Source organism: Bos indicus, chromosome 5, assembly GCF_029378745.1.
Source record: "Bos indicus isolate NIAB-ARS_2022 breed Sahiwal x Tharparkar chromosome 5, NIAB-ARS_B.indTharparkar_mat_pri_1.0, whole genome shotgun sequence".
Classification (NCBI taxonomy): Eukaryota; Metazoa; Chordata; class Mammalia; order Artiodactyla; family Bovidae; genus Bos; species Bos indicus.
The window spans coordinates 41,981,065-41,993,837 of NC_091764.1; the positions used below are offsets into that span (position 1 = coordinate 41,981,065).

General features: G+C 34.1%; 1 protein-coding gene across 11 annotated transcripts in view; it reads left to right on the forward strand.

Annotated features, from left to right (window-relative positions):
- Positions 1 to 12,773, forward strand: part of KIF21A (kinesin family member 21A) — a 186,303-nt gene that overhangs the window by 124,899 nt on the left and 48,631 nt on the right. For 7 of the 11 annotated variants that reach the window (XM_019960793.2, XM_019960795.2, XM_070789275.1 and 4 more), the window contains exons 11-12: positions 5,616 to 5,819; positions 10,557 to 10,595. In XM_019960793.2, coding sequence (XP_019816352.2) covers positions 5,616 to 5,819; positions 10,557 to 10,595 — 243 coding nt within the window. The remainder of the gene's footprint in view (positions 1 to 5,615; positions 5,820 to 10,556; positions 10,596 to 12,773) is intronic. The other 4 variants (XM_019960797.2, XM_019960804.2, XM_070789274.1 and 1 more) reach the window with 1 other exon arrangement.

Here is a 12,773-nt window from a genome sequence, read left to right on the forward strand (position 1 = left end):
TGGACTGCAGCATGCCAGGCTTTCCCATGTCTTCACTATCTCTTGGAGTTTGCTCAGACTCATATCCATTGAGGTGATGATGCCATCCAACCATCTCTTCCTCTGTCGCCACCTTCTCTTCTTGCCTTCAATCTTCCCAGCATCAGGGGCGTTTGCAGTTTGTTGACTCTTTGCATCAGTTGGCCAAAGCATTGGAGCTTCAGCATCAATCCTTCCAATGAATATTCAGCATTGGTTTCCTTTCGGATTGACTGGTTTGATCTCCTTGCTGTCCAAGGGACTCTCAAGAGTCTTCTCCAGCACCACAATTGGAAAGCATCAGTTCCTTGGTGCCCAGCTTTCTTTATGGTTAGACCCTCACATTGATACATGACTACTAGAAAAACTGTAACATTGATTACATGGACTTTTGTCAGCAAAGTCATGTCTCTGCTAAATTTTAATAACACTGCCTCGGTTTGTCACAGCTTTTCTTCCAAGGAGCAAGCATCTTTTAATTTCATGGCTGCAGTCACTGTCCGCAGTGATTTTGGAACCCAAGAAAATAAAGTCTGTCACTGTTTCCATATTTTCCCCATCCATTTGCCATGAAGTGATGGGACTAGATGCCATAATCTTAGTTTTCTGAATGTTGAGTTTGAATTTATTCTGTTTGTATATTTCCAAACTTTACCTTTTTGATGGAGAACGTTGGGGCCTTAGGTTATAGTTCTGGTCAGCAACCCAACCTGGGCTTGTAATTTCCATCTTGTATTGGCAATGATCTTTCCTGCCCACTGCTAAAAACTTGTTCTCTGACCAGTCCCCAGTCCTTCCTGACTCTTTAGAGTCCATCTTTACCATTCCTTCTGACAAAACTAATCTCTTTTAGTTTCTAAAGATTCTTTTTCTGCTCCTATTTGCTTCCTTTTATCTTTTTTTATTTTCTTGGCATTGATCAGTTGTTAGGCTGATCCATACTCTGGTTCTTGGGCTACATTTCCTCTCTTCCATCCTGCTATTCTAAGCCTGGACCTAAGCTTGATCTCACTATTTGATGAATGGCTTGACCAGTGTCACTATTTCCTAGAAAACTGACTAAATCATTTCTGTTCCTTTTCCCTCTACTACATCACTTCATTGAGCATGTCACTAAAGAATTTGATTGAGAAAGTAGTCTTTCTTTTTCCCTCAATATTATGGAGTGTTGGAGAAGGCAATGGCAACCCACTCCAGTACTCTTGTCTGGAAAATCCCATGGACGGAGGAGCCTGGTAGGTTGCAGTCCATGGGGTCGCTAAGAGTCGGACACGACTGAGCGACTTCACTTTCACTTTTCGATTTCCTGCATTGGAGAAGGAAATGGCAACCCACTCCAGTGTTCTTGCCTGGAGAATCCCAGGGATGGGGAAGCCTGGTAGGCTACCGTCTATGGGGTCACACAGAGTCGGACACGACTGAAGTGACTTAGCATAGCATAGCATAGCATGTGTAGAGTTGTCTCTTGTGTTGTTGGAAGAGGATGTTTGCTATGACTAGCATGTTATCTTAACAAAACTCTGTTAGCCTTTGCCCTGCTTCATTTTGTACTCCAAGGCCAGACTTGCCTGTTACTTCATTAGTCATCTCTTGACTGCTTACATTTGCATTCCAATCCTGTTTGATGAAAAGGACATCTCTTTTTTGTTTTAGTTATAGAAGGTCTTATAGGTTTTCATAGAACCATTCAACTGCTGCTTCTTCAGCATCAGTGGTTGGATCATAGACTTGGATTATTGTGATTTTAAATGATTTGTGCTGGAAATGAACTGAGATCATTCTGTCATTTTTGAAACTGCACCCAAGTACTGCATTTCAGATGCTTATGTTGACTATGAGGGGAAATGTATTTCTTCTGAAGAATTCTTGCCCGCAGTATAAAGATAATGGTCATCTAAATTAAATTCATCCATTCCCATCCATATTAGTTCACTGATTCCTAAGATATTGATGTTCACTCTTCCCATCTCCTGCTTGACCACATCCAATTTACCTTGATTGATAGACCTAACATTCCTGGTTCCTATGCAATATTGTTCTTTATAGCATTGGACTTTACTTTCACCACCAGACATACTCACAACTGTGCATCATTTCTACTTTGGCCCTGCCTCTTCATTCTTTCTGGAGCTATTAGTAATTGCCCTTTGCCCTTCCCTAGTAGTTCACTGGACACCTTCTGACCTGGGAGGCTCATCCTCCAGTGTGGTATCTTTTTGCCTTATCCACTGTTTGTGGGGTTCCTGTGGCAAGAATACTAGAGTGGTCTGCCATTTTCTGGTGGCTCAGTTGGTAGAGAATCTCCCTGCAGTGTGGGAGACCCAGGTTTGATCCCTAGGTGGAGAAGACTCCTTGGAGAGGGAAATGGCAATCCACTCCAATATTCTTGAGTGGAAAATCTGATGGACAGGGTGGCCTGGTGAGCTACAGTCAATGGGGTCCAAAAGAGACACGACTTAGTGACTAAACCACCACTTGTCATTCCTTATCCATTGACCACATTGACCATGAACTATGAACCATGCCTCTTGGGTGGCCCTGCACAGCATGGCTCATTGCTTCATTGAGTTACACAAGCCATGACAAAACTGTGATTCATGAAGAGGAAAGAATTATTATGGGGCTCCAATAAAAGGACAGGATGTATACAATCTTAAATTGAAAAGGTCTAATGTGTTATTACTATTTAGTTATAAGTTCTCACATTGTGTTTTTATCTACTAAATTCTACTCTAATCCATATTTTAATCAATAATTTCTCTTAGGAAGGCATTCATTCACAGCTTCTTAATGCAAATCATGTCAATGTATTGCCTCACATGGGAATGTTTATATTTTGTCTTATCATTTTAATTATAAAATAATAACTAGTTATCTTTTAATAAACTTATACATCACATTATTTGTTGTGAAATGATAACAGTCACTAATTAATCCTAGTTTTCTGAGGTTTAAAGTTTTTGTACAAATTTCTGAAAATGTAGGAAAGTATATCCAGAGTCATCATTCTAAGAACTGATGTTTCATTTTTGTATATCACAAAAAAATATTTATTTTTTCAATGCATACTTTTGTAAAATTTTTATCACATTGTATATATTTTTTGCTATCTATTCTTTGAAATATAATAAGATATTAGGAGCATTTTAAAACGCTGTTAAATATTTTTTATAACATGAGTCTTGCAGGGCTCCATGAGTACTATCTCATGATTGTAATTGATTTAACTAAACACCTACAATTAGATAATTATATTTTTTCAACTTTTTAATGAGAATAGTTACTATTTTTTAAAATATTCCTTGATAAATTTTGAATTCATTGTGTATCATCCTCATAACTGTGCTAGAGAAATATATATTTTCATCTCTTCTATGGAAGAAAAAGTGAAAGCTTTAACAGCATCATCTTTTAGGGTTCAGTGAGTGATAAAGCTGAGATGGAACTGTCAGTTTTCCTGTGTACTTCTCCTTATGCCTCACTGATTGGTCTCCAATTTAATTAAATGCAGACAGCAACAAATGTGTGGGTGGGTGAGTGGAAAGAGAAGAAATTGCAAAGAGAGAGATGTTATCTCTATAGCCCTCACAGAAAGCAGGAGTGTGGTGTGGGGTTAGTGGAGTTGGAAGTGAGCCCTAAGGGTTTCAGCCTTTATTAGCACCAGGACTGAAGCATTAATAATATGCCCTTACCAAATGCAACTGTTAAAATCTGGTACTAATAAACACAGATTATCTGATTATTATATAAATGAGCCAATGAAAAACAGATCATTATTGATACCTAATTTGTATTTTCAGTCATTCTTAGCATTCATTATTATGTACTCAGGCTCTAGCTAGATATTGAAAATATGAAAAAGTGTAAATTTTGACTTTGAGTTTTTATCATTAAGCTGAGTTTTTATACTTAGGTTGACTTCTTATTAAAAATAACAGCATTATATTCAGAATTTTCTTTACATTGATTTTGAAATCATTTAACTTAGAAGTGTGTACATTTAACACTTTTAAACATTTAAACTGTAAACAATTGTGAACATTTAAATTTTAAACTATTTAACAATTTTAAAACATTGTAGCTGTTGTGTGACGCTTAATATAAAGTAAAACAATTTCATTAAAGAATGTATAGAACACATAAAATATATTCCCTGATTTGTGTATATTCTGTCTCTAGCTGATTTCAGCAGTGTCAGGAATAATTTTGGTAGACAGTGAAAAAACACAGAGCTGACTGTCTTCTAGAGCTCAGTAGCTGCAAATAATCTAGCATCTTCCTCTGAAACATTTGAACTTATGCTAAAGTACATAGTAATATAGTTTTGAGACAGAGATGAGTGCATGCTAGTAGTAATAGGTAGTACTAGTAGGTTGCATTTTCTCCTTATAGCTCTGCCTCAATCACTCTTGGCCTTCCCAGGTGGGGCTAGGTGGTAAAGAACCTGCCTGGCAATGCCGGAAATGTAAGAGATGTGGGTTCTATCCCTGGATTGGAAAGATCCCCTGGAGAAGGGCATGGCACCCACTCCAATATTCTTGCCTGAAGAATCCCCTGGACAGAGGAGCCTGATGGGCTATAGTCCATAAGGTTGCACAGTGTTGGACACCACCGAAGTGACTTAGCATGCGCGCAGTCACCCTTGCGCCAAATTGACATGGGAAATGTATTATATTGAGGTAGATAATCGTGTTCATGATGGTTTAAATTAAATGGACTTAAGGAACTGGCCTAGAGTAGTCTCTGAATCTCTTGTAATCTCAAGAATCAAGGCTGTTTTATGATCTCATCATTCATTGTTTTTGCATTTTACTAACAGCACATGCATTATTCTCCTGTCATTGTGAGGACCACTTGAGCAAACAAAAGAATGTTTTCAATTATCAGACTCAGGTTTCCTTGGTGATTTTTGTCTTTTTCCTTACCATATTCAGGAACCAGATATCTTTCAGCCAGTTAGGAGTATGTTTGACTATTTGGAAATGTTATTATAGCATGATCAATAAGGATGGAAGGAAGGGAACCATGCTGCTTGTACATTTTAAGTTTAAATAATGGGTTTACAAAGCCAGAATAACAAGTGTCTATTGGCCAGAATGCAAGTAATCTAATTACCACTGGCACTTTTGAGCACAGAATATTACTTCAAATTTATAATTATTTAATCAGGAAATTTTAAAAAATATCTCAAACACTAATGTTTAGGAACACTTTTGTTAAAAAAGCTGTACCTTGTAGCATTGTTGAAATATGTTTTGGGAAATGTTTTAGCTTGCAAAACAACTCATTTAATGTGTTCTCCATTTACTCCTAGAGTTGTCCAGTTTGCAAAGATAAAAGGTAGAATAGTAGTTGCTGGGGACTGGGAGGAGAGGGGAATGAGAAGTTATAGTGTATTTTATAAAATGGGTACAGAGTTTCAGTTGGAGAAGATGGAAAAGTCTGAAGGTAGATGGTAGCAGTCGTTGTACAACTGTATGGATGTACTTTGTGCTATAGAACTGTACACTTAAGAGACAGGGAGGTAAATTTTATGTTATGTATTATGTACCACAGTAATAAAATGTTTACAACTGAAATATATTTTTATTCACTAGGGCAAAATTATTAGAAAGTGAAGCAGTGAATGAGAATCTTCGAAAAAACTTGACAAGAGCCACATCAAGATCACCATATTTCAGCGGATCATCAGCTTTCTCCCCTACTATAGTATCCTCAGATAAAGAGACCATTGAGATTATAGACCTAGCTAAGAAAGATTTAGAGAAGCTGAAAAGAAAAGAAAAGAAGAAGAAAAAAAGGTAGTGGTATAAAATCACTTTTATATGAATCTCTATTCTTCTCACTTTTAAGGATATTTTAATTTGCAGTTGCAATGAGTATATATAACCTCATTTTTAAAAATGAAATGTCATTTAACATAGATTATAATTATATATTTTTAAAGATTTATCTCTTCCTTATATGTAAAAAATTAAATTAATTACAATAATACGGTAGTGAATTTTATTTAGACTATGATAAGGTAAAATTACTATTAGAAATTATTTTATTATTTCTTCAACTAGCTGCCTTTGCATTCCATTCATCTTTTCTGCAAAGCTTGTTCTATCATTACTTAGTATTTTCATTTTTTTCCATTTTCTAATGCAGTTAAATAGTCTCATTGATATATTCTGCTTCCTGTCTAGATTAGTTCAACTAAAGGCTAAATTAATTCATCAGGCTGTCATTTAATGTCATTTGGTCTCTTAAGTATTTTCAGCAGGACTTCTAATTTGACTATGTCAAAATTATTTATGTTATTTCAGACTTTCTGACTCTTCCAACAAGGAGTTACTCAGCTTTTCACCACTGTTCTAAGCTTCCTTTTCCTTGCATCCTGGTAGTATCTCCCTCTGAAATCAACTGGATGCAAAGAAGGGGAGGAAAATTAAAATATAACCACTTGTAATGTGCAAGTGGTTAAGACCTCGTAAATTGTGTACATGTTTACATATTGATTCTATGGTGCAGTCAAATAACTTACATAGAATATATTTTAAACATGCTGGTCAAATTAATTTTAAGCATTTTTGGCTAGATATTCCAAAGGGGAATAGGATATCTTATTTGTTAAATAGCTTGTTACAGAGGTGCACTTTGTAGAATTATTATTCACATTTAATCTAGTGCTGCTTTGCTCTGTTTATTTAGACATTTATTTTGGCAACCAGGCATATCTTCCTTGAATAGTCTGTTGACTAAAGTTGTTAAAGGTTCAAACTCTCAGAATTAATTCTGCTTTGTGTCCTTGAGTTAAGGGATTATTAGAATAATTAAAACCAGGAACTGCACATCTATGGTCTTAGGAGCATTGTAATTGCAATTGCATCCTTGAGATACTAATGTCTTAATAGGTATTGCTCATGAGTGGTTGATTATGGCAGCATTAGAAATATATAATGATTAGTTTTTTTTGTAGGGCACTTAAAACTGTAATAGTGTTCACAGAATTATCAAAACTGGTGTGACTCAACATACTGTGGAAATGAAAATGAGACCTTTGCATATAACTTATTTATTTGTAAAATTCAGTTGTGTAGTTGATCAAAATGTGAAATGGTATGACTTGTGTTTAAAGGTGTGGGTAGTTTGGGTTCATGAACAGTAAGCAAGAATATATTTCTCAAGGTCATGAGTTGATTCTGCTCTTTCCTGTTGAGGTAAATTTAGAGATGTTACCATGATCACCTGTTGGGTATGAATAATAAATAATAGGGATCCCATTAGAAACCTAGGCTCTTTTGACATTTTTATAATGATCATAGATACCATAAATTAATACCTCTGACACAGGTTATTTTTGTAACAATGCAAAGCTGTAAGCTTTTTGATTGATAAATATTATTATTTTAGTCAGTTTGATAAAACACTTCATTTATCACCAATAACTTTTAGCTGTATGTATATGTAATATAAATTCTTGTTTTTAAAATGTTAGTAAGCTCTCATTTTAGCTAATGGGTCTTTTGTTACTGTTGAAACAAAAATAATAGACAAAGAGGTCCAGAAATGTTTAGAATGATAGCAACTTTATTGAAGTTAGTGATTAGTCTCTGTAGGAACTCTTTGGAGGCAGTAAGTCCTGTTTAGATATTGATTCTGGTTGAGTTGTCTTACATGTTGCATATTTATTTATTTATCAAATAGAGCATTGCAAGATTTGGTGCTACCTCAACTTTGCATATACAGTGAGTTCCATTTAAAATTGTTTGCAACTTGGAACTAATTTTTCTCTAGAAATTGTTGCAAATGTATAATGTCCAGATTTCCTAACTCACACACATAAAACGATATTTATTCATTTTATAGCATAATATGAACAATTCAAAAGGGAGTAGGAAAAGGAAAGCAGAGGGAAAAAATGAATTTCTGCCTTAGCCAGTCTCTCTTATTCCTACTTACCTCCTGTGTCCCAATGGTGCCTTGATTCATTCTTCCCTTAGGAGGTCAGTTCTCATGTAATTCTTCCCTAGCCCAAAGCACTCCCAATTTCAAAATCATCTACTTCTCTCATCTCCTTAAATTCAAAGTTGGAAACAAAGCCATATGACTAAAGGAACTCATGCCAGTGGAAATGACTTATAGCTAATAAGATTCCTCTAGGGAGATTTGTAATTTTGAAAGAGAAAGCATTAATCCAACTATTGAAAATGTGGGCAGCAATCTCACGAGGGAAAAAAAATTAAATGGTGTAGGGAAGATTTTTTTTACACCCCTTTTTGGCTGAGACTTTCCAAAACCTATCTGGAGTTTGGCCTTTGGGTTCAGTTTTGCTCAGCTGTCCCAGTTCTCATAGCTGCTTTCGTTTCTCCCACTGAATCTGCAAATTTTTTAGAAGCTCCATGTCTTTTAATTTACTTTGTTTTGTGTTGTTAGCATTTGGTTGTAGTTACTACAGGGCCTCTGACAACTGTAAGTGTTGGTTGGAAGAATGGTAACTATACCATTTTTAAGTCAGAAGCTATGTTTGTTTTCAAGGAGTATGCCTTAAATCATGTTTTATGTGAACCTTTCACCCTCTTCTGCATCAAAGTTTTTATCTAAGCTACAACCAATTGTTAATATGTGTGGTTTAAAGGTTGGCTCTTCTGCCTTTCTGTGCTTATTTTCTGTTGAACTGTAAAATAATCCAAGTGTAGATAGTAAGCAAGTAAGGAAGAATAATTGAATAGGCAACATTGCCTATTTTTATTGTTTAGTTATTATACAAATGTTAGAATGGTTAGCAAGATTTGTCACAGGTCCCCCACCCCATTTAACTTTGGAAGAAACATAATAATGGAACTAAATGAAATAAAGACCGTACTCCTTTAAATTATGGAGAATTATCAGATTATTAGTTTATATCTCTGTCCCTCTAATGTCTTTTGGAACTATTGATTGCAGTTTTTTTTAAGGAAGCAATTGGAAAGGCATCTAAAGTTTACCTGTTTATTAGCTCACATCATCCATATGTTTTAATATAGCTCTCTTATGTAAGGTAAAGAAAATTTCTTCCTGTTGAAAATAGAAAATTAGGGCTGTTTGTCAGGGAACCATATTCTTTGAGCCATTATAGCTCATTATAGTCAGTATAAGCCTAAATTAGATTTTTTTGTGTGTGTATATGGATAAATAAAATTTGCCTTTCACACAGTAATCCCCATATTTTGGATATCTAGCTTTAAATGATTTGCATTATATCAATAAAAAATTCACTCATTCATCAGACTGCATTATGTTTGTATTTAGTGGTGTCAGGTTGAAACTCTAGAAATTCTAGAGATTTCTTAAGCAATGGCTTTTCTTTCCCTTTTTTAGCCATTATACTGGACATTTTGATCCCTGATGAATATCACTATGCAAATTTTTTTTCTCAGATTGCTAGTCTCTTCTTGCAATAGCAGTTTATAAGTTGATTGTGAAAACAATCACAGACCTGTGAATTAAAATCACATTATAAAATTAAAATGAGAAGTGCCTTGATGAAATGATGCATTACTAAGACTCCATCTCTTTATTTAAAAATATTGATGATTCTTAAAAGTATATTTGGAATTGCAGGCAGAAGTATACTGTGTAAAGATTGCTATATGCTTAATCAGAGCCTAGCACATCTATCTCTCTTTTTGCCAACATGAGAGACAATGAGTATCCAGTACATTCCATTGAGTAAAGATTCCCAATTCTGTGTACTGAATATTCTTTAAACTTCAAACTTCTAAATACATATTTATAGTTTTTCTCATAGTTTACTGGTTAAAAAATAATCTTACTAATGAAAAGTACTGCATTTCCCATTTTACTGCTGCCTTTGCCTTAGATATAACCTTTTGATAGTCTAGTAATTAGTACAGTGATATTAATTTGAGTTAATAAAATTATAATTTTCCACTGATATCGTAACAAACATATTCATTTGACCATAATACCATTTCATATATAATTCTGAAATAGAATTTTTAGTGATGTTCATGTGTAGTATATTAAAATATAAAACAAGTTTAAAAATTAGTATCCTAGTATATAGTATTAATGGTATTCATATTATGGTATAAAGGCATTACTTTTTGAAGCTCTTTAAATGATGCCATAAAAAAGTCTTTTGTAAAGGTTTAAAAGGAAGACAGTATCATTGAAAGTGAGCTTTTTTTTTTTTTGGAAGCTGAGAAAAATGATCCATTTCAGATTAAGAAAAGCAATGGCATCCAAATGCTCATACTATTTATCAGCTTCATAAATTGAGAATGTACATTTTACTGCTGAGTAATTTCAACTGATAGTCTATATACTCTTCTTAGATATAATGCTGCTTGTTTTTCTACTTACTTTTTATTTATACAAAATGTATTGCCTTTTTACTGTGTATTGTCCTTTGATGATATCTTTTAAAATTTATTTTAAAGTCTTCAAGCTCATGTATCATTTTTACCTTCTTATCACTTTCGCTTTTTACTGTCTGGTTTGTCCTTCATTGGCTTGGCCTTCCAATACTGTGCCTCGTGATTTTGAAGGCTACAGAAACTTGAGGAAAGCAATCGAGAAGAAAGAAGGTTGGAATATTTCCCAGGTTTTTTATTAAAATGTCATTTAAATACTTAGTTGCCATTCACAAGGTTATGTGTTGTAGAATTATATTTCAGACTATATTAGCTTGGTGTTCCTAAAAATAACAATGATCTTATAAAATTAACAAAAACACTGAAAATATGAAAACTACTTTTTGAGGAAAAAACCCACACCAGTTATGTGAATTAAAATTCAGGCAATTTCATGTGAATTTGGTATAGACTATTATAATTTTTGTGGCTAAAAATGACCCAAGAACCCCACCATTAGACTTTTAGAACATATCTTTTGGAAACCTGTGAATAGAGAATTGTTAATTTGGTGGGAACTGGCATTTTATTGCAGCACATGCTAAGTTATGGGTGGACTCTTTCTCTTCACTTCTTTATTTTATGTATCTTTGTTGGGAAAACAACATTAAAATGGCAACAGGCAAAAGGAAACTGTGGCCTTGCTACAGACAAGATTTATAAGGCATATTTAAGGTTGAATAAGAGAAACTTATTTAAATGTATCTAAAGTGAACATCAAAAGCAGGATCTTTTCCTTTTTTTTCCATTTGATATTTGAGCAAAATTTAGAAGCACACTTCTGAACTCTCAATATAATAAAAATTTGCAGTTTACTCATTTAGTACTATGATTATTTAACCATATGTCAAGTACTATTTTACTTACTAGAAATTCTCTCTATTGATTTTACTAAACATCTCCTGATTACATAATCAAAATGATTAACATAAACTGATTTCAAAATAATATTAAATATTTTAGAAGCACCACTTTATAAATTTTCTTACTTAAAATAAGCTTTTTGAGAACTTTTATTTTGTAACAATTAAACTAGTCTCTTAATTTAAATAGCTGAAACCTTAAAATTATATTTTCTTTAAGTTATTTAATAATCTACATTCCACAGTTATATTCTACATATTGTATTCTAGTGAAAGTCTCTCAGTTGTGTCCAACTCTTTGCGATCCCATGGGCTATACAGTCCATGGAATTTTCCAGGCCAGAATACAGGAGTGGCTAGCCTTTCCCTTCTCCAGGGGATCTTCCCAACCCAGGGATCAAACCCAGATCTCCTGCATTGCAGGCAGATTCTTTACCAGCTGAGCCACAAGGGAAACTTGTATTCTAAAGTTTCTATAATTTATTCTAAACTTATTTAGCATATTCTATAGTTAGAATATAATTCTATTTATAAGTTATCTTAGGACTCACCTAATTAGTTTATGTTTAGGATATTATGTTTATCATTGGGATTAAATTAGGACAATAAAATGTGAAAATTTTTCTATTTTGAAAGGTCAAAATAAAATGTATAGTTAAAGTAGTGTAATAGAAACATTTTCCCACCTTCAGTAGTTAAGTCCTTTAAATGTACTTAATGAACATAGTTCGCTTCTAATATTTATATGATCCCTAATGGATAACAAAAGCAGAATTATTTGGTGTTTTAGGACAAGGCTTCTTAGACATGAATGTGCATGTAAATAGCCTGGGGAGTTTGATAAAATGAAGATTCTGACACAGTAGGACTGAGATGGAGCCTGAGATTCTACATATCTTACAAGCTCCTGGATGATGCTGATGCTTCTCTCTCTGTGAACCGAACTTTGAGGCAATATTCTAGAATACTGGCCTTGGAGTCATGACACCTGGTTTTAAGTCCCCTTGAGTTGATAAACTTTCCCAGGGCAAAGTTTCTTTTTTTCGTTGTCAACAGAGATGTTGACTTTGGTGGTCAAGATGTCAAAGGTTTTAAGTCATTTGATCACTAGTCTTCCAGATCAAAGATTCTGATTCTATGTAAAGTGCAAACTTACATATTTTTCATTGCTGCTTAGACAGTTATTTTAGATATAAAATTTCTCCAGTTTATTGAGGAAAGTGTGACTATTTGCTGTATAATAATCATTAAGTATCAAATTGTACTTTAAAAGCTGAAGCTTTAAGTGAAATAGGGTGAATTAATAACGTAAACTTACTGCTGATTTTTCTGCATCAGAATTGGCACAAACAGCTTATAATGTATGAATTAATTTCATATGTAAGTGGAAGTAACATTTGTTGAGCTGGACTCTGGTGACTTGGAGGAAGTAGGAGGGTATGTTAGGTCAAGTATCTGGAACAAGGTGGTTGTATGGCTATAAACCTGA